This window comes from Podarcis bocagei (genome assembly GCF_964188305.1).
Source record: "Podarcis bocagei genome assembly, chromosome: 1".
Classification (NCBI taxonomy): Eukaryota; Metazoa; Chordata; class Lepidosauria; order Squamata; family Lacertidae; genus Podarcis; species Podarcis bocagei.
Genome location: NC_138125.1, coordinates 18,185,099 through 18,205,156, shown reverse-complemented (window position 1 = coordinate 18,205,156; position 20,058 = coordinate 18,185,099). Strand labels below are relative to the sequence as shown.

General features: G+C 41.1%; 1 protein-coding gene across 7 annotated transcripts in view; it reads left to right on the top strand.

The window, feature by feature from the left end:
• The window catches only part of EML1 (EMAP like 1), a 145,169-nt gene that overhangs the window by 100,449 nt on the left and 24,662 nt on the right, over positions 1 to 20,058 (top strand). For 2 of the 7 annotated variants that reach the window (XM_081191830.1, XM_081191826.1), the window contains exons 4-11: positions 1,787 to 1,837; positions 3,849 to 3,983; positions 6,619 to 6,647; positions 8,260 to 8,286; positions 12,296 to 12,425; positions 14,039 to 14,188; positions 16,539 to 16,608; positions 19,538 to 19,648. In XM_081191830.1, the coding sequence (XP_081047956.1) occupies positions 1,787 to 1,837; positions 3,849 to 3,983; positions 6,619 to 6,647; positions 8,260 to 8,286; positions 12,296 to 12,425; positions 14,039 to 14,188; positions 16,539 to 16,608; positions 19,538 to 19,648 (703 nt within the window). The remainder of the gene's footprint in view (positions 1 to 1,786; positions 1,838 to 3,848; positions 3,984 to 6,618; positions 6,648 to 8,259; positions 8,287 to 12,295; positions 12,426 to 14,038; positions 14,189 to 16,538; positions 16,609 to 19,537; positions 19,649 to 20,058) is intronic. The other 5 variants (XM_081191827.1, XM_081191831.1, XM_081191829.1 and 2 more) reach the window with 5 other exon arrangements.

Sequence of the window (20,058 nt, the reverse complement as noted above, 5' to 3'; positions counted from 1 at the left end):
GGAGCTGGTTAGGGTGAGCTTTGTTTGCTGCGTTTGGTTTGAATGTTTTGGGCTTGCGCACAGGACATAGATTAGTAGAAGTAGAAAAAGCAGAATTTATTCATGTCACACAATCCAGCTTTAGTGTGGAAGTTGGGGTTGCAGGGCAGGTAACATAAAGTACATGCAGCCCCCTCTGTGATGCATGTCTCTACTAAACTTTCTTTGCCAGCACCCTACACACCCCATGAGTTTGTTAACCCAGCTGCAGCAAAACATAAGACTGATCTTATTCTGGTTGCCCAAGTGTGAGGAAGAAAATTGAGGCTCCAACCTGGTGTCTTTACAGTATTCAAAATTATGAGTTTTGTGCTCTGTATCAGGAGTACGCGATTGCATGGGGTAGTCAGGTTGTGCAGTCTTGGGATGCCTGCTACTTTGAGTGCACGTAGTTCAGGTTTCCTGAAGCATATGCATGCTCTCACACACCTACACACACACACACACACACACACACACACACACACACACACCCCTAACTAGTATAGCAGCCACTTCCACATGGTGCAGTCCCAAACGTACCCTCCACATTCACGCACACATGCATGCACACTCTTCCATGGCTTGGGATCAAACTATGGGGAAGCATCTGCCAGCTGCTGTGACGGAGGGGGAGGAATTTGGATGATTATACCCCTCTTCACTTATTTAGTGTGCAAAATGAGAGGGTGGGAGATGGAACATCATGTATGCCAACTTTTACAGGTCCAGCAGGTAGGATATTCAACATAAATATGGAAGAAATTATTGTCTTCAAAGGAACCCCAAAATGTAAATAATTTCTTATGTATTTATACGAGGAAAAAAATGTGTTGGTCCACAGAGGGTCAAACATAAAATCCCCAAAGTCATACAAATACAGCATTTGCCTCCCTCTTACTTGAATAATGCTAAATTCGAGAAGAGATGGTGGTTTATGTTCCTAGAAAACAGCACTGTCAACTGTCCCTTGATATGAACTATACTGATCATACAGAAATTTACTCAAGGTAGGGCAGATTTTCTCTTGGTTACGAAATGTTCCTCTTTTTTTATTTAAAAAAAAAACATGTCCCTGTGTGCTGCTGATTCTTTAAAAACTTACTCCTGTATATGGTTGTCCCCCTTTTCATCTCATTCCCCCCCCCCCCCGTGACCTGAATTCTATCTTTAGCTGGAATGATCGGAGAGTATTTGCTTCCTTTCTTGCCTGACGTACTGTGAAGATATTTTGAATGTCTGGCATTTCAAATAATTATACACCACCATTCATTATTTCTATGTCTGTCTGTGTGTATAACTTATACTGTCCTCCTTGTCTCTCCCCCAACCCTTTACTGCTCTAGTATTGAGTTTCCTGTCTGTCTTCCATTGATTACTGCTGGCTGTATTCACCAGTTTTGTTGTTTTGTTTTTTTAACTTTTAAAACCAAAAGATCCTGAGATGTCTACATTCAGAAAGCATTGCTTAATGTATTAAAGTGCTTTGCAAACTCTTTGTGGGGCTCCCAGAATCTTTTGCTCAAGGTGCTATGTTTATCGGTTAGCTTGAACAATCAAGGTAGCTGAACAAGGAACTTGTTAAATGATTTAGTTCCTTAATTCTGCTTCACATAATATGCAGGATTGTATATTGATTGCATGAAAAATGTATACGTCTTGTATTTTAACTTTTTTTTATATGAATGTTCTCTGTCTGTACATTCTTATTTTTACTGCATTCACTTTTATTCTGCTTTGTTTATGCACTTCTCATTCATGGATTAAGCAGGTCTGTGAGTCTTCTCAATGCATGCAAACTGAAAAAAACTGCTCTAAGGTGAGGGAATTCTTACTAGTATTGTAATATGTCATTTTCGTTCGTCCATCTGTCTCCCATCATTCATAATGAAATTAGCAGTTTGCATCACCAGTAGTATGTATTTGTAGTAATAAGTAAAAGCTTGAGTAGTTGAAAGAAAGAAAAAGGAAGTTCCCATAACCAGCACTTTTCATATTACATTTTAAGGAGTATTAACTTTGTTTCCTCTGTTTCTGTACTAACATTTCTATACTAACGTTTCTTGCTTCTTGGTGAGGATTTCTTTCTAATCCGAATGCCTTTACATGCAAACATTTTATGTGCAATGAAACTGTGCTTGTTAACATAAGAATATAAGAATAACCTGCTGGATTGGGCCAATGGCCCGTCTAATCCACCATCCTGTTCTCACAATGGCCAACTCGATGCTTGGTGGGAAATCAGTGAGCAGAACATGATCCCAAGAGCACTCTTCCCTCCTGTGGTTTCCAGCAGCTGCTATTTAGAAGAATTTCTGCCTCCATTTGTGGAGGTAGAACAGCAGCCATCATGGCTGGTAGCCATTGATAGCCCTCTCCTACAGGAATTTGTGCTGCTGTTGGCTTTGAAGCCGCTTTGAATCTGCTTGCGGTTTTTTATCCAAGTCTTAGATGCAAATGTATGGGAGGTGTGCGGCCTAATCGGAACACCCAAAGGTGCCATTGCTGAGCTATCCCACAAGGGCAAAACCCAGGGAAGCTCTCTGACCAATTCTGTAAAGGTTTATCTAGTTTATATAATCTTTTTTTATACCATATGTAAGGCCTTCTCAGTTCATTTGTCTGGGAACTTTTGGGTACCCGAAGAGGAATTTGACTACTACCAGTCAGTATTGTGAATTGCTTTTGGAACTTTCCCCCATTTTCCAAACCAGTTTGCTAAAGGAGATAACCGCTGTTCTCAAAACAGAAATCCAAAGTCCTACTGAGCTTGAAGAGTTTGTTGCGTGGGTCACTGCCTCGTGGTCTCAATTTCTCTAATGAGAGCAATCTAAAGTGTTGATATATTTCAGCCAATTAACAATATGACTATGTTTCAGTGAAAGATATTGAACCACGACTGAAATATTTATGACCTTGAACTAAACCCAGTTAAATGACTTACGGCACAAAACATTTAACTTGAGTTTAGTTTCAGGTAAAAATACTTAGAAGCATGGATCCATATGTTATATATTCTTACGTAACATGCCTGTTGACGTTGTATCAGCATGACTAGGGACGTCACCAAAAATGGCAGAAGTGAGTGCCCCTGTTCTGTTGCTTGCAAGTAGGTTCCAGGTGAGCTTGATTCAGTCTTCCTTTTAGTTTATAAACATATTAATAATAAACAACAAGACTGAGAGTACAAAACGTTCCAAAAGAGTCAAGTCAGTTCTGTTATTGTTACAGACTATCTCTTAATGAAAAAGGCAAATGACCTGTTAAGACATGAAACAAAGTATGAAGGAAACCACTTCCCCCACCTCTATAACTTCCTTTCCCCAAAGAGCCAAGCAACATGTCTCTGGTGATGGGAAAGGTGATGATCAGTCCTCCAGATCGCTTGTGAAGCATACTTTCTGAAGGTCTGGAACTGTGATAACAGATCCCAGCACCCCCAGTGGGAAAATGATGCCATGTGTATCAGTTTCTGCTGGGCAGAAGACCCTCTACACACCCACACAGATTCTACATTTTCCCCACAGAATCTTGGGAAGCTTGTGCATCCCTGAGAAGGACTGAGACCAGGATGTGGTCCTATATTTGCATTTATGTTTATAAATTATTTTTACTCTTGTTAAAAGTTATGCATCCTGAAACAGTGAAATATAAACCTCTGCATGTTTGCCCATGTTTCTTTCTTTTCTTCTTCTTTTTTTTAAAAAGGATTAATAATTTCAGCTCACCATAGATTACTGTTTGGGGATTGTACTTCTGAAGAGCTTGACGTGTAGACTCAGACTAATGTATTATTTTTTTATAATTGGGTATGCTTCCTTTTCTGTTAGCACTGTCAAAAGAACCAACTCAGCTGAGCGTGTATCTCCTGGAGGCCGAAGGGAAAGCTATGGAGATTCCAAAATCAGCCGCAATCGAGCTGGATCCACAAGCAGTTCATCTAGCGGTAAAAAGAACAGTGAAAGGTAGGGAAGGAGCTCTTGCTATATCCACTTGGCTCTTAAGGCTAGTCACAATGTTTGGTGGTGCTGCGGTTATTAAAATACTATTAAATCCCATGTGCATGGCACTTTACAGACTTGGCAAAAGCAAAAAGACTGATCCCTTGTCACAAGAAAGTTGCAAACAACATGTTGAAAGTAGGAGGAGACAAAAATGTGGCATGGAATAAGTAGGGACAAATAGGGATGGGGAAGAAATCTACTTTGGTTAGGATTTGCATTTCTCAGATTTTTGTGATGTAGTTCTCCAGCTTAAAAGAAATGTATTTAAGGAACAAGTGTGCATAATAATACATATATTAGGGAAATAGCATATAAAGTGCATTATATCAGGGGAGATTGCTTGCAAAAACGTCTGTGTCAGGCAAAATGGCATAGGAAAATGGAGTACATTAGGAGAAATGTGCAATAAATGCCGATGAATTTTCATGAGGACTTTTTAAAAAAAAATTGCAAATGTGGAGATCTGAATTGGAAAAAAGCAGAAACAGAGAGAAAGAAAAACTGATGGATTTGTCCATTCCTAGTGAGAAATGAGGGGGTGGGGAAGGAATGGGAAGGGTAAGGATAACCAGTAGTGAACATAAACACAGAAGAATGCAGTGCGGTGGGGGAGCCTCAATGAGCAACAGCATTTTGCAGCATGCATAGCCCTTCGCAAACAAGCTGGCACCCACTCCTGCCATCCTTGCTAGTCTTCCCTCCATCTTCAGGGAGGGGGGAAAGCCTTGCCTTGAAGGGGGAGAGGGTAGCAGCTGATAGAGGGTAGCAGTGAACCCAGGAAAGACTTGGCAGGCTTCTTTACTGGTGGCAGATGATGATCTCATAGCATCTTTTTTTTACTGGGGATTGTTGATGCTTGTAGCCAAGCAACTATTCTTGTCAAATGCTTGCAAAACCAATTGAATTGTTTTCACTGAAAGGGCTCGATTGTTTTTCAGGGCAAGCACTTCGGTGCCTTCCCAACCCTAGTTACAGGCACCCATTCAGCAATCTTATGTGGTCTTTCATATTTAGTAGTGAACTTACCCCAGAGAAAATGTTTAGGCCACAGTTCTACAGCATGAGGTTAAGTCAGATGCTTCAGAGATCGTTTCTGAGGAGGGAGTTGGAGAAAGATAGAAGTGGTACCATGCTGCTGTGTAGAGCTGAGTTCTAGGCGTGTGAAGGTGCAGGGGTTGAAATTTAATAATGTAAGAGAGCAGGATACTTCTTGGCAGTTGCGGGGTGGTCCATTTGGAGAAAGGAAAGTCCCAGCCATGGATATAAAAGTGAAACGGGCAGAATTGCAGGCTGGGAAGAGTCCATGAAGAACTTCAGTAATAACGACAAAATGCTTGTCTTAGATGCAGAAGAGGATGGGAAGCCTTTGTTTGGGGTTGAGGAGAAGCGTCCCGTGGTCTCTGTGATGAGAAATGTGAATGATTTTGGCAGCAGAGTTTTGAATGGAAGAGAAATCACTAGGAAGTGACAAGGGAAGTCGAGAGAGAACTTTAGTTGTCAAGGCAAGGGAGCGCAAGAGCATGAACCAGAGTTTTAGCTGAAATGATGGCGAGGAAGAAAAATATTTTTACAGTTTTGTGCACCGATGAGCAACATGACTTGGTACGATTTGTAAGTTGTATTCGGTCATTCAGGGCCATGAGACTATAATCACACGAGGGAGGAGAGGAGGGCTGTGCAATTTGCCCTGCATGTGCCCGTCGCTCTTTTCTGTGAGCTGCAGACATGCTCCCCAGGGCTGAATTAGTGTTAGGGAGCGGAAAGGATGGAGGTTAAATTTGATTCAGTTCACATTTAAAGGTGAATGTACCTAATCTGCACTTTCCAAATGAATATGTGAACCAAAACAGCCATTCTTAAAAAAAAAAAAAAATCATTTCTCTGAATTTTGCAGTGTTTTTCTCCAGCCAAGAAAGATGTCAAAAATACATGTAAGCTGTGCATAGAAAAGCATATGTTCAGTAAAATAGCATGTATTGTATTTGTGAAAATTGCTATGAAAAGAAGTTTAGATTTGACAAAATTGCATACAAAAACGTGCATATTAGGAGAAATTCACACTTAAAATGCTGGTGACATTTCATGATTTGTTTATTTTCAGTTGCACTGAGGTGGAAATGTTGAGGAGCAACGTTACGATTGGGAAAATGAGAAACTGAGAGAAACTGAAATTGTCAGATTTTTCCATCCCTAGGGAGGGGCCAGTGTGGGACACTGGGGATGGACAGACATAGGACATGTACAGCTCCATTCTCTTGCCTCATGCAATTTTAGTTGCATGATTCTGAATGGTGCAGGGGGTACACTTTGCATGGAGCGCAAAGCTGGCCAGGGGCCCCTTCTGAGTCCCGCCTTAATCATGCCAAGAATGCCCCATGCCTCCCAGCCCATCCAGGGATTCCCACCCTGGGCCTCAGACAAGCTGTGCACGGGCCTGCCAGAATCAAAAACAAAGCCAGAACTTCATCCCTGCTGAACTGAATGGATGGCAATTTTGCTTTATTTGAGATGGATGGTCATGAAGGAGAGTGGGGCTTGGGAGGAAAGATGGGCATGCAAGTCTTGTTAAAAGGATATTTCTTGATTGTTTTCACAGCAAGCCTAAGGAGCCAATGTTCAGTGCAGGTAATTGTTTTGCTTTCTTTATTCTTATGTAAATGGTGTTTTCATGATGATATAACCTTTTTCTAAACATGGTTTGAACATTTGTAGCTAGCTAGGCTTTCTACTGAGTTAACTGGTCAACAGAACTGTCAACAGAACTATCACTGTTGATTTCCTAAAACATGGCCTAGTCCTACTTTACAGTGATTAACAAATGGTAATTAGTAGTTTCACATTTTCTGGAAATGAACTTGATATGCTGGTTTTATCAGGTAATACTTTTCTTTTAATTTTATCTTTTTCAAGAAGCATGTACAGTGTCCTTAATTCAGTAATTAATGATGAATTTTGAGGGGTTCATTTGGGATTCAGAGTAGCATCAAACCTTTACTTGTTGTGCCTCAGTTTTAATGATCCTCACTTTAGCATCTGTTGGAGGGAAGGCAAAATATAAATGTAACAAGCACATAAATCAAAAAGGTCTGCAGGTGTGTTTTTTTTGTAGGCAGGTTAATCTTCCCTACAAATACAGGCACACGAGAAAGAGCCTCATTTCCAGTTACACACCCACCACACTTGACGAAAAGCAGCACACAACAATATTTCTGATTTGTGACCGCTCACCCGACAAAACCAAAGCTCATAGGAGAAAATGGGGTTGAGGTGGAAAGGACAGTGTTAGAGCATGTGAATACTTTCCTTGAATCAAGCAGAATCATTCCCTAAATCAATAACAATGCCTTTTTTCTACTTCTTAGGAGCCAATATGGGGGGGGGGGACATACTTGTTAAACTACTTCCCTGTGTTTTCTATCTATTCTGCTTTTAAAAAGAGGAGTACACGCTACTATTGTTGTATAGAAGGATTGGCCATTAAATGCATTCAATTTGTTGAGAGCATCAGCTACTAAGCCCCGCATTAATGATTATTTTACTACATCCAACATGTGGTAAAATCTTCCTTACCACTTGGCACAGTGAAGTAGATGTCTTTATATGAAGTCCTGATTATCCCAACTGTGAGCATCACATCTGCCGTTGCAAATAGAATAAGCAGTAATACCCACAGCCCTCCACTTTCGGCCTCTCTCGCAAGAATGGTTGCATGATGACGTGGTTCAGACATCCCACCAAACCATGATTTATTGTGATGCCTGAACCAGTACCATCCAAGAAACCGTGTTTTTCAAGTGGCCTCCAGGCAAGAAGCATGGTTTGAAGCTGGTCGGCAAACTACAATTTGGGGCAAATATTCTGGGTTAAAAGAAAAATAGTTTGGGATATTCCTTCGTGTGCTGTTTGGAATAGCATCCTGAGATTGTTGTGGATGGTAGGAGATGATGGAAACCGAAATAAACCCATGGCTGGTCTGTACATCTCAAACACAACTTGTCATTTGCAGTCTAAATTGCAGTTAGTGCAAACAGCAACATGTGAATCAATTTAGGGTCATCCTGTTCACTGGTTGTCTGTGGAAGATTCAGACCGCTTACATGAACCAAAAACGGTATTCCCTGAACAGGACATCAAAGAGGACGGTTGGGGAGTCCATAGAGCAGGGATTTAGGTGAGCCTGACTGTTCTTGAATGCATCTTTATCTAGCCCTTCTATCTCTGTCTCTGTAACCACAAGGGAAGCGCCGTGTGACACATTGTAAAGGTAGGTAGGCCTCGCTTCTGAAACCTCATAGCTCTCTAAGCAATCTTATTAACAGAGCCAAAGGAGTTTGTCTCCATTGAGGCAACATGTTTCTTCTACTGCTACAACGCTAAACAAGTTCGGTTTCTTCTGACCAAAGTTCTTGCAGGGCACCTACTGAGTTGTAAGCCTTGTGGAATTTAATCCAAATGGATTTTCGCTTTGATTTTTAGTTGATCTGGTCAAATAAATGGCCAAGGAAAGAGACAAATGTTAGAGAGCTATATGGCAACACATGAATGTACCATTGTGTGATAATAGTTGCTTGGCACTTCAGTTGAGAAGCCATGTGATAGAGCCTGCACTATATAGTTTGTTTGGTTAGTCTCCTAATGTGTGCCTAAAAAAGCATTTAGAGTGGCATTGCAGTGCTTGCTCACTTCCTTAATTGTCCCTGGTAAATCATAGACTTAACCTGAATTGCCAACGAGCATACAGCAGTGGCTAACAGATATGTCAGTGCTGTTAACATATTAGGTTGTCTCCAGTTGTGTCCCTCTGCTCATGCAAAGACTGTTAGGTCCATCAGAGTCTTCTATGAATGGAAATAGGTGACAAGAAGCAATTTTTACTGATTTCCCCCCTTCTCCCTGCAGCTCCTTGCAAATCTGCACCATAGGGTTTGGGGAACTCCCCCAAACAGAGTGGGAGGTGGGCCGCAGGCCAAAGGGGAAATTGGTGAAAATCACCTCCCTCCTCCTTCCGTTCATGGAAGCTTCCATTGAAGCAACGAGCCTTCCATTAGCAGAGGGATACGGTTGGATATATATGAATGCCAAATTAGAGTTAGGGAATGTATGATATTGGAAGTGCTTGCTGATAATTAACATTTAACCAAGTTTTAATCGATGCACAATTGTTTTCATTGTAGCTTGTGTAAACAGATTTGTGTTGCATTTGTACAAATGGTTTATTCCTAACTAACTCCTCATTAATCCGCATCTCCTAAATATTATGTGAGGCTAAGTTCTTAATCATGGTTGCTTCTATTCTTGTGGATCATGTTGTTCAACAAGCCACATGTAACTAATTTTGCAGTCTCTCATGGAAGCAACTTGAGGCATTGCTAGTTTCAACCTTTCTGCTCAGTTCTGTTTCCCAGCTGTTCCTGAAGTAGTATAAGAATACTGCAGGTGCTTTATCCAGCCTTGCTTTTAACAATTTAACAGTCTTTCACCTTTTTATATAGTGGCTTCACTTCCATTAGCCAGTATCTTCTCTTGCAGTCTGTTATTCTAAGACACTTGCCGTCTGTTGTTCTTTCTGTGTCTTTGAATACCGAAGCAAAAAAGGCTACATAAATATTTTAAGTGATGGTGGGCATGCCACTGTTTGAATTAGCCTATCAGTATCTATGTCTGCTGCCACACACCTGTTATGAACGGGTGGTCTGGACAGTAAGTTTGGGCAGATGTTTGCCTGGAAAGGATTATTAATCATTCCTGGCGTGTGACTGATAGCAAGGTTGTTTTGAGTTAATTGTGTGTTCTGTGGACAAGAGTTTAGTACCATACCTTGGTATTCGACCAGCTTATTTCTCGAACGTTTTGGCTTCTGAATGACGCAAATCTGGAAGTGACTGTTCTGGTTTGCAAACTATTTTTGGAAGCCAAACGTCCAATGGGGCTTCCGATTGGCTGCAGGAGCTTCCTGCAGCCAATCAGAAGCCACGCTTTAGTTTCCAAACGTTTTGGAAGTCGAATGGACTTCCGGAACGGATTCCGTTTGACTTCCAAGATACGACTGTACCCTGATTCTAAATGTTTGTACCCATAATGTGTAGTGTAGTGATCTAGTGCTACAGTGGTTGTTGCTCACCCATCTAAGCATTTACTTGCTTACATGGTAAATGTTAGGTTAGGACAGGTTCCCCAAAGGCAGCTGTCTCACAATGCTTGGATGCAATTAGTGGTTGTGTGCTTACGCTAAGTGGATGCATAACATTTCAGAAGAACAATACGCTAGTAAACCCAATCCTCACATTACGTGGGTGCCATGCAAATGTAGCACTGCCAGTGCCTAAAAACTTGGAAGCAGGGCATATACTACTCCTCCTTCTTCCCAGTGCCAAGTCCCCCCCCACATCTCCTGTTGGCACTAGGGAAGGAGTAGTCAAAGTGATGCCCTCCAGATCTTTTGGACAGCAATTCCCATTAGCCCTAAGAAGCACAGCCAGTAATAGTGTGTCATGGGAGTTGTAGTCCAAAACATCTTGTGTTTGAAACCTGATGAAGATAACCATGGTTCTTCTCACCTGGCTTCCTGATTAAGAGTGGAAGCCAGGTGAGCAGAATCAGGGTTGTCATGGTTTAGATGGGGGTTGAGGACCTCCATGAACTCACAGCCTCCTGATCGTGCTTTGGAGATTGGCAGCATTACATCAGCATTGGACTTTAACATTGGCTACCCGCATTGTTTTCTGATAAGTGATCTGAGCCCTTGAGCTTTTGATGTGTGCTACATAGTCCATGTTTAAGGACAGGTGTGCTTTGTTTTGTTGTTGTAGGCCTAGAAATGTAGCTACCTGTAACTTTCCTGTACAGCTCGGGAACTGTCAAGTGTCCAGCTATTCATTGTGTACTTTGTTTTTCCATGCGGAGCTGTAAAGTACTGTAGCAACTTTTCGTGCTTTGAAAGAATCTCTAGCAATATGTGCAAAGTACAGCTTTGTTAAGCTTGCAGTTATGTGTTCGCTTCAACACGTTTTGTTGTTCTTCATTAAAAAAAAGAGAAAAGAATTAGAAGGTGTCTAGTTAAGCTTTGGGTACGTTCCATATGTGCATTGCTGGTTTTAAAGAAACACTAACCACTGCAACAACTGTTAAATTGTTATTGGCAAATATGCTTATAACATGATATTGTTGTTCTGTGAATTCTGATTAAAACTACAATGACAACACATAAATTATGTTACTTTGTCCACTAAAACAAAGCCCTCCTCCTTTAAACATTAACGGTGTTTGAAAATCCTTAGCTATGCTTTTAGTAGACCTAAAATTCTCTCACTGATTTACATAATGTTATTGCTTCTGCCCTTCCATTTTCTCTATGCCCACGATTATTCCGTCTAGTAACTCTGCTGATGTCATTGACTCCAAAACTGCCCGATTTGGATGAGAACAAGGCTGGATCCCTTGATCTGCCGATGGAGCAGCAGGAGGCAGCAAGTTCTGAACCTCGAAAAGCTTCACCAGCTGTTCGCAAGAAACCTCCTTTGGCTTTGCCATTTCCTAAAAGTCCTAGCCAGACTATCATGACATTTCCTAGATCCCCTAGCTTTTTAAGCCCCATGAAGTCCCCAAGTCAGTACTTCCAGATCTGTTATTAAAGTTCCTCTGGCTTCATACTTCAATTAAAGCACCGTCGACTAGAGCATTTCTGGTGGTGTTCAGGGTGTTTACTTAATGTCGGCAGAGTTCAGATCTGTCATTCTTTTATGATTCTCTCTCCTTTCTCTGTGCTGTCCTTGTCGCTGCTTCTGTTTTAAAACTTAGTCGTCGTCTTCTTCTTTCTTACATGTACTTCAGCGCAGATCTTTTATTAATTGCCTGTCCTCGTTGTGCTTCCAGTGTATCTCTAACAATATAAGCCGAGTGCAAAGTTTGTCTTTACACTAAGATGCCGTGAATGTTAAAAATTGTAGATGCTGACACCCAGATGTGTAAATATCCAATAAAAATAAATAAAAGAATTTCATGTGGCATATTTTTTTTTTTTGTGTGTTAATTGTAATCTTTGGAGTTTCTTCTTCAGTATTGTAAAGAGATTTAAAGCAGAAGGGGACTTGGTGTGTATCTGATTATTTCAAATTTTGCTTGCCAGGGTGGGGTGGGGAACAGCATCCCCCCCCCCAAATGTAACTTCAACGTGTCATTAGGCAACATATTAGTGGGCTGGGATAGAAGAATGTTGAAGTACATGACTAATGGTGTATGTGTGTAATTCTTTCTGTCTTTTGACCTTTTTGTAGAGGAAGGATACGTTAAAATGTTTCTGCGTGGACGCCCTGTTACCATGTTCATGCCCAAAGATCAAGTGGAATCTTACAGTCTGGAAGCAAAAGCAGAACTACCAGCCAAGAGGCTAAAACTGGAATGGGTGTATCCTTTTCTTATGGCTGCATGTTAAACGTAGACACTGCTCATTTCTTGGGTTCAGTTGTGTGTTGTTGTTTTTTTGTAATGTATCTTGGAAGGTTATTAAACATAGCGGGAATCTAGGGGGGTTTTTTTGGAAGCAATTACCATTTCACTGATAAAACAATCAAATGAGTATTAATAATATGAAACTTCTGCTGCACATCTTTATCCCATTAAGCAGCTCCAGGAAGGCTTCAGCTGAATGTAGCCTGAAGGTTTATGTTTAAAACCAGTTAATTATCACACGGTTAAATTAGGCACATTGCAGAAAAGTAGGGCGCTATGGTTACTAATTATAATGTACTTAAACAGCTTTTCTCTTTTACTGGCATATCAAAGGGTATTTATATGTCTCTGTAGTTTTTAAGGAACAGAATTCTTAGAAAATACATCATGATTTTCAGCACATCCATTTAGTTCGTATATATACCGTCATTGCTTGGTCATATGCTACATAGAAAGACAGTTTATGCTGGTTCTCTTTTTAGTTACTCCTAGAATTATTTTTCAGATTCTTTCTTAAACACACAAGTCACTGTTGGCCAGTCTTTTGAAGACAAATCAGAAGTACTGTGCAGGGCCTCTATCTGTCTGTCTATCAATTTATCTATCCAAAGTTCATCTTGGCCTTCAATAAGCAAGAAACCATGTATGACAGAGCATGCAGCTGCATGATTTTAAATGTTAAATAGCATCATGTGCCAAATAGAACCATTTAACATATAGATTAACTCCCACAATTAGATTGGTGGTTGGAGAATGAGATTCACTGCTTTTGTATTGTTGTAGCCTCCTTCAGTTGCATCATTTAAATTATTTCAAGGCAAATCTGTACAACAGACAGAATACAGGGGAAGGCAGGTGAACTGTACATTGCAAAAGTCCTAAAGGGGAGGTATACTCATCTGTGTTGTGGTTCGGGTGATAAGTCTATAGGTACACTGTGCTAGCATTTCCCGAGGGGGTGGGCTATACCTTCTTGCTTCACAGTCTTTGTGGCTGTGGAGTTGTCCCCATTCATAGAATCATAGAATCATGGAGTTGGAATAGACCACAAGGGCCATCGAGTCCAACCCCCTGCCAAGCAGGAAACTCATTGAAGAACAGCAGCAGAATATTCCAGGCCTGAACTGCTTAAGGTGAGGATATCTGTTCACTGGGAAGGTCCCAGTCTCTTGTTTGAAATGGAGGTTGTCCCACCTGCAGGCTTGATGGGGGAGGGGGAGAATCCTGTTTCAAATGGCAAGCTCTCCTGCCACTTGAAACCAAACCCACCTCAACCAACAGGAAGGGCTCCCAGGCAGCATACCTGATGTTGTACATCACGTCTGCTGAGATACAGCACAGAACATTTGAAGGGAAAGCCCATCGCTCCCCCCAAAAAGAAATCTGTCTCCACCAGATTCACCAGGAAATGGAACAACGGTTAGTGAACTGCGTTCAGCATCTGGTGCAAATAAACTAGTGCAGAGTCATAGAGCCTTACAGTACGGACCCAAGTTACCACATCAAATGGCGCTTGCAATTTTTGAACGGCCGCTTGCAAACTATTATGATCTTAACTAAGATGTCAGCTATGGCTACAGGGGTCGGGACTGCCGTAGTAACCTGTACCTCCTTCCGACGGGTGAAACCGTGTATTTCATTGCGTCTGTTGTTGTGTTGTACAATGTTGAAGAGCAACTACAGCGGCATTACACTGCTCACAATGACGATGTCAAGTGGTAAGCTGTATAGGGCATTGATACCTTGGAAATAAAACAAGGTGGAAGAATTGAAACTATAGTGTGTCCCATTTCTCGTAAAGCGGGGGTGGACAGAAAGTAGATTGGGATCTACTGGCAGATCTCTAGGTGGTTTGCAGAAATCTGCAACAGTTTATAACCCCTTAATAGTCTTAATAATGGCAGCAACTTAAAAGCCCTGCCTGTCCAGTTAGATTGCTTGTGATAGGACTTGAGAGCTTGGCTCTGGTACGGATCACAAATTGCTGGGCTGGGCATTTGTTCAAAGGTCCCATATTCCTTAATTCTTAGCGTATGGCCATCTAGCTGATGTACCATTTTGCACCTGGCTCTGGCTGGTAGATTTTAGTGTTCCATTAAAAACAAAGTAGTCTAAAGTTTGCCCACGTCTGTTGTAAATACAGCCGTACCTTGGTTGACGAACGCCTTGACACTCGTATGTTTGGGCTCCTGAACGCCGCAAACCTGGAAGTGAGTGTTCTGGTTTGCGAACGTTCTTTGGAAGCTGAACGTCCGACGCAGCTTCTGCGGCTTCCAGTTGAGTGCAGGAAGCTCCTGCAGCCAATCAGAAGCCACGCCTTGGTTGTCAAACGTTTTCAGAAGTCAAACGGATTCCGTTCGACAACCAAGGTACAACTATAATGTACAGCAACAGAGCCAAATTTTAGGGGGGGGGGCGGACACAGTACCCTCATGGGCCTCCACCTGGTGATACTGGCACCTGCCTTGTCTTAATTTTCCAACAATGCAGTGCCTAGGTAGGAATGAGAGCAGAAAAGTTAAGCCATTCATACTTCTTCCATTACAGAGCCAGTGTGGTGTAGTGGTTAAGAGCGGTAGTCACGTAATCTGGGGAACCGGGTTCGCGTCTCCGCTCCTCCACATGCAGCTGCTGGGTGACCTTGGGCCAGTCACACTTCTCTGAAGTCTCTCAGCCCCACTCACCTCACAGAGTGTTTGTTGTGGGGGAGGAAGGGAAAGGAGAATGTTAACCGCTTTGAGACCCCTGAAGGGGAGTGAAAGGCGGGATATCAAATCCAAACTCTTCTTCTTCTTCTTCTTCTACTCATGGAACTGATGTTGTAATGAATGGGAGATTCCTGGCTAACAGCCCACAGTTGTAACTACTACCACCCTGGAGCTGGAGAGCAGAAAAGAATCACATTCTGGCTCCTGCCATGAGAAAGAAGACCTAGGATCACCATGAGGCTGCACTACTGCCTTCTAGGAATGAAGGCAAAAAGGAGACCAGCCTAACCTCATCCAGGCGCCAGAGAAGGAGCAGCTTCAGGGAACTCGCTTCTTGCTTTCTTCCCTGAAATACCACACTGCTCTAACTCCTGTTGCCTTGCTGTTTTCTTTGTTTTAGATTTTATGATTTATGTGGAAATTGTTTTCCATTTGGTTATGTACGGTACTTTTTGATGTTTTATTTATTGCTTATGGCTTTTGTTATGTTGATAATTATGTAAATCTTGTCATGTTGTAAGCCGCCTTGAGCATAGTTTTAACTATGGAAAGGTGGCATACAAAGAAAATGATGATGATGTTGCAGAAGCATGGGGAGCCCCTTTTATCTTTTTCGTTTATAAGTCTGGTGCATGGCTTTTCCCCTTTCTTTTTCTTTGGGCCATTTTGGGAGACAGGCATCTGAAAAGCAGAACAACAATATAGGGCTGCAGCCAACTATTATTATTATTATTATTATTATTATTATTATTATTATTATTATATTTGTACCCCACCCATCTGATTGGATTGCCCCAGCCACTCTGGGCAGCTTCCAACAGATATAAAAACAACTTAACTTTTACTCAGAACAAGACCCATTCAAATCAATGGCCATAACTCACTTAGTTCAATAATTTCAAAAGGGAGTTGAACGCAACCCATAGTAAATAAATAATCAGTTCTCATCACCAGCTTTGCATGGTTACAAGAAATGGAACAAAGAGCACTGATGCAGGCATAAATCTAGTCCTCAATAGTTCGTGCATTTAGTGTTAATATTGATTTGGTTATTGCAAGGGATTGCAGGTTGGGGACAGTGCAACTTTGAGCATTTGTCATGGGAATTAAATTATCAAATTTAAATAGTTTATGAAAAGCATGTGCAAAATACTGTAATTGTTTGCACCCTTCAGTGTCTTGCGATACTTGTCTTCACACATTAGACATGGCAAGGGCTGAAATGAAAATGTTTCCATATGCATTGCAATAAATTGGGAAACCATCCAGTCCAGGGTGTTCAGAATTCTTTTAGCTTGCATTGTGAACAGTGTTTGTAATATGAGATTTGACAAAGGTTTTTCCCCCCTCCCTCCTTCAGCCTAGCTGTCCATCCTGACAGGATCACCATAGCAACTGGTCAGGTTGCAGGAACATCTAAGGATGGGAAAGTAAGTCGGCCTATTGATCATGTTCAAAATTTTGCTTGTTAGAAATCTGTTGTTTTTATACTAACGTGCTAATGTATTGATACTAATAAGGAGCAGGTGTGTTAAAAGTAAACCTCCAGGATTATATGTTGGAAGGAACCAGAGCTCCAATGTAGTGGAAATGATAGAAGAAATGATGTTAGTAGGGATATATAATTGAGGTTGGGTTTGGTTCCTATTTCCAGTTGCCTTTCCAATCTAAAGCCACGTCATTCTTGGGTGCTTCGTGCTTGAGTATGCATTGATTGTGAAGTTTTGATTTGGATCCTTCATACAACACAGTCTGCTGGATGCATGTATGTAAATCTGGGGCAGCTGGATGTTTATTTTGTGTCCAAAACCCAATTCCTGTTGCATATAGAAGCTTCTGGTATCAATCAATATCATTCCTGAGAACCTGCGGCTTGAGAGCACGATACGTCAGAATGAAGCCTTGAGTCAGATGTGGTGCTGTTTCACTTTGTTGGGCAGTATCTACCAGTTCTGTTGGTAAATGATTCACAGTAGTGACCTGGTCTTATTTTGAAGTGTTGTCTCAGTTTGAATGCCCTCCTTAAGGAAACACACTTTTTTTCTTTAGTGCTCTGTTACAACTTTCTCATTTGTCCCAGCATTTCCGATGATAATATTTACGAGAACTGCTTTTGTTCCTCAATTTTATGCTATTTATTTATTTATTCATTCATTCATTCATTCATTCTGTTGCGTTTTTAAAAATATTGCACCTGTGTTGTACAAATTGTTCTTTCACTTTAGTACAAACACTCTTCTGATGAAGGGTGGTTATTTATTCAGGCTGCCTCTGCACTTTTGAAACAAATAGGAAACTAGAAACTGCAAATAAGGCACCAGGAACTACGTCAGGATCATAAAATGTAAGGGCAGAATGAATGACATAAAAAAGTGGAATGCTTTGGAGAAAAGCATGAGCTTGATAGAGGAAATGTAATAAGAATACAAGGTCCTTCTAGCAATCCAGCTTCCTGTCTGTGTAGTGGGAAGCTTGCAAGGCTGTGGGAAACTTGCAAGCAGAACTGAGTACAGTGGTACCTCGGGTTAAATACTTAATTCATTCCGGAGGTCCGTTCTTAACCTGAAACTGTTCTTAACCTGAAGCACCACTTTAGCTAATGGGGCCTCCTGCCGCCGCCAGAGCACGATTTCTGTTCTCATCCTGAAGCAAAGTTCTTAACCTGAGGTACTGTTTCTGAGTTAGCGGAGTCTGTAACCTGAAGCGTATGTACCCCGAGGTACCACTGTACTTATAACTGTCAGGCATAAATGTCACCATTTGATGGCACTAAAATATAGAATCTCCTTTTCCATTAGCTTTCTAGTTATGATGGTTGTATACAACTCCAGGATCTGAATGCCAGTTACTGTGGGTGCAGCACCCACAGAGAATCTTGCTGCCCGTCATTTCCCCAAAGACATCTGGTTGATCACAGTAGGAAACAGAATGTTGCACTAGATATGCCTTTGTTCTAATCTAGCAGGGCTCTTCTTATGCCCTTGCTAAAAACACTAGAGCAAATATTACAGTTACCGTGGTTGTAATGGAAAGTGGGAAAGGATCTGTATGAAAGACTATCGACCTTAGCCATTTTCAATAAGAATATTTATTATTATTATTATTATTATTATTATTATTATTATTATTATTACTATTACTATTACTTGAACTAGTAAGGTTCAGTGGTTGCAACTATTTATTTTTTATTGCTCATTAAAGACTGCAGATAATGGAAATGCAATTCTTATTTTCTTGTCTATTTCAACATGTTAAACCCCAAGTATAAAGTGATTTCTTTAAATCTTCCAAAGGATTCTCCCTGCAGAGATCTTTATTGATAAAAAGACCAAGAACAATTCTGGCTAATCCTTTTAGTATTTATTCAGACTTTGTGCGAATAGATTTTCTTGCTTATAGACAGAACTGCCCCTCTGCAACTTGGGACTGCAGTCATCAATAGGCAAATACTGTCTGTCAGTTGGCCATGCATTTTGCTATTTTAAAGATTTGCAAAGATTGCTCTCTAGCGTTCTAACTCTGCATTGCAGGCGTTATATAATCGTGTCAAACTCCATTAGCTGTCATTGAAAGGAGCACCAAATGCAAGTTGGATAGGCTGTGCATTAGTTATAAATTGGAAGCGTTATAAGACCTGTCTGTTTCAGCTGACTTTTAGAGGGCAGAGTGAAGCTGTCAGAAGGTTAAATCTTTTTGTAATGTATTGGACCATTTTCGAAGTTTCGTATGGTTTTGTAGTTGAATCATACTCCTAACTTTCTGGGAACAGCAGGCGTGCGCCTCGCCCCCAATAATTCCAGGATAGGATCTCAAAAATGCTTCACGTGTACATAGGGAATTGATCTTTCCAGATTTTTCCTGGTATGACCTGACCTAATCCACATCTCCTAGACTAGTGTGCAGCTTGAACCACAGCTTTCTATTGGGTTTTGTACCTCTCTGTATGCTGTGACACAGTTCTTGGCTAAAAAAAATATCAATACACATTCAAAAAATATATATTTTAAGAGAAAATTAGAAAGGAGTCGAAACAGAATGGAAGGAACTTACACTGGCAAAAGTGACATGGACTAGAAATAGAGTAAAATTCCCACCTGCATATCAGTGTCTCAGTAACCCCGACAACCACACTATACGTTAGACCACTATTACCCCTATATTGCAGATGAGAGGCAGAAGTTGAAAGAGAATTGGACCTTTTGTCCTGTATGTTTGTGTTTCCATGAACGGAAGATGTTAAATATGGCTAAGATGCATTTGCAGGTATTTTCACATACTCTGATTATACTCAGATTCCTGCCCCACCCCAGCCCCAAATCTAACTGCAGCTGTTGCTTCTTGTTTGTTCCATTTCTGCAGCAACTCCTGCCCCATGTCCGCATTTGGGACTCTGTTACTCTGAACACACTGCATGTCATTGGGATGGGGTTCTTTGACCGGGCTGTCACTTGCATTGCATTTTCCAAATCGGTAAGTGATATCTCCTTATGTATTGTTGATGCACTTTTTGCCGTATTTACAGTTCTAAAATCTGTTGCCATAACTCAATGGGACAGTTTCCTCTGTAAACAAATGCTATTCACTTCTGTGTTAGGTTGCCCCCAGTGGAATGCACCAAATATTATTTTACTGGATTCTAGTTTTGCTGAGATGGTTTTGCTTCAGTGAAATCTTTTTCTTAGGCAAGAAGGGTTTAAACAAACAAAAAAGGAATTCCCAAACATTTTTACTTCTTCTACAAGTGGAATTTTGATTTGCTTGCTGCAGATCTGTCTGTCTAAATTTGTGACCAAGAGGTCTGCTCATTCCTCCCCTTTCTCCCCTTTAGTTTAGGGCCAAACTAGTTGTAATAGAACATCAGAAGACCTTCTTGGGACGCC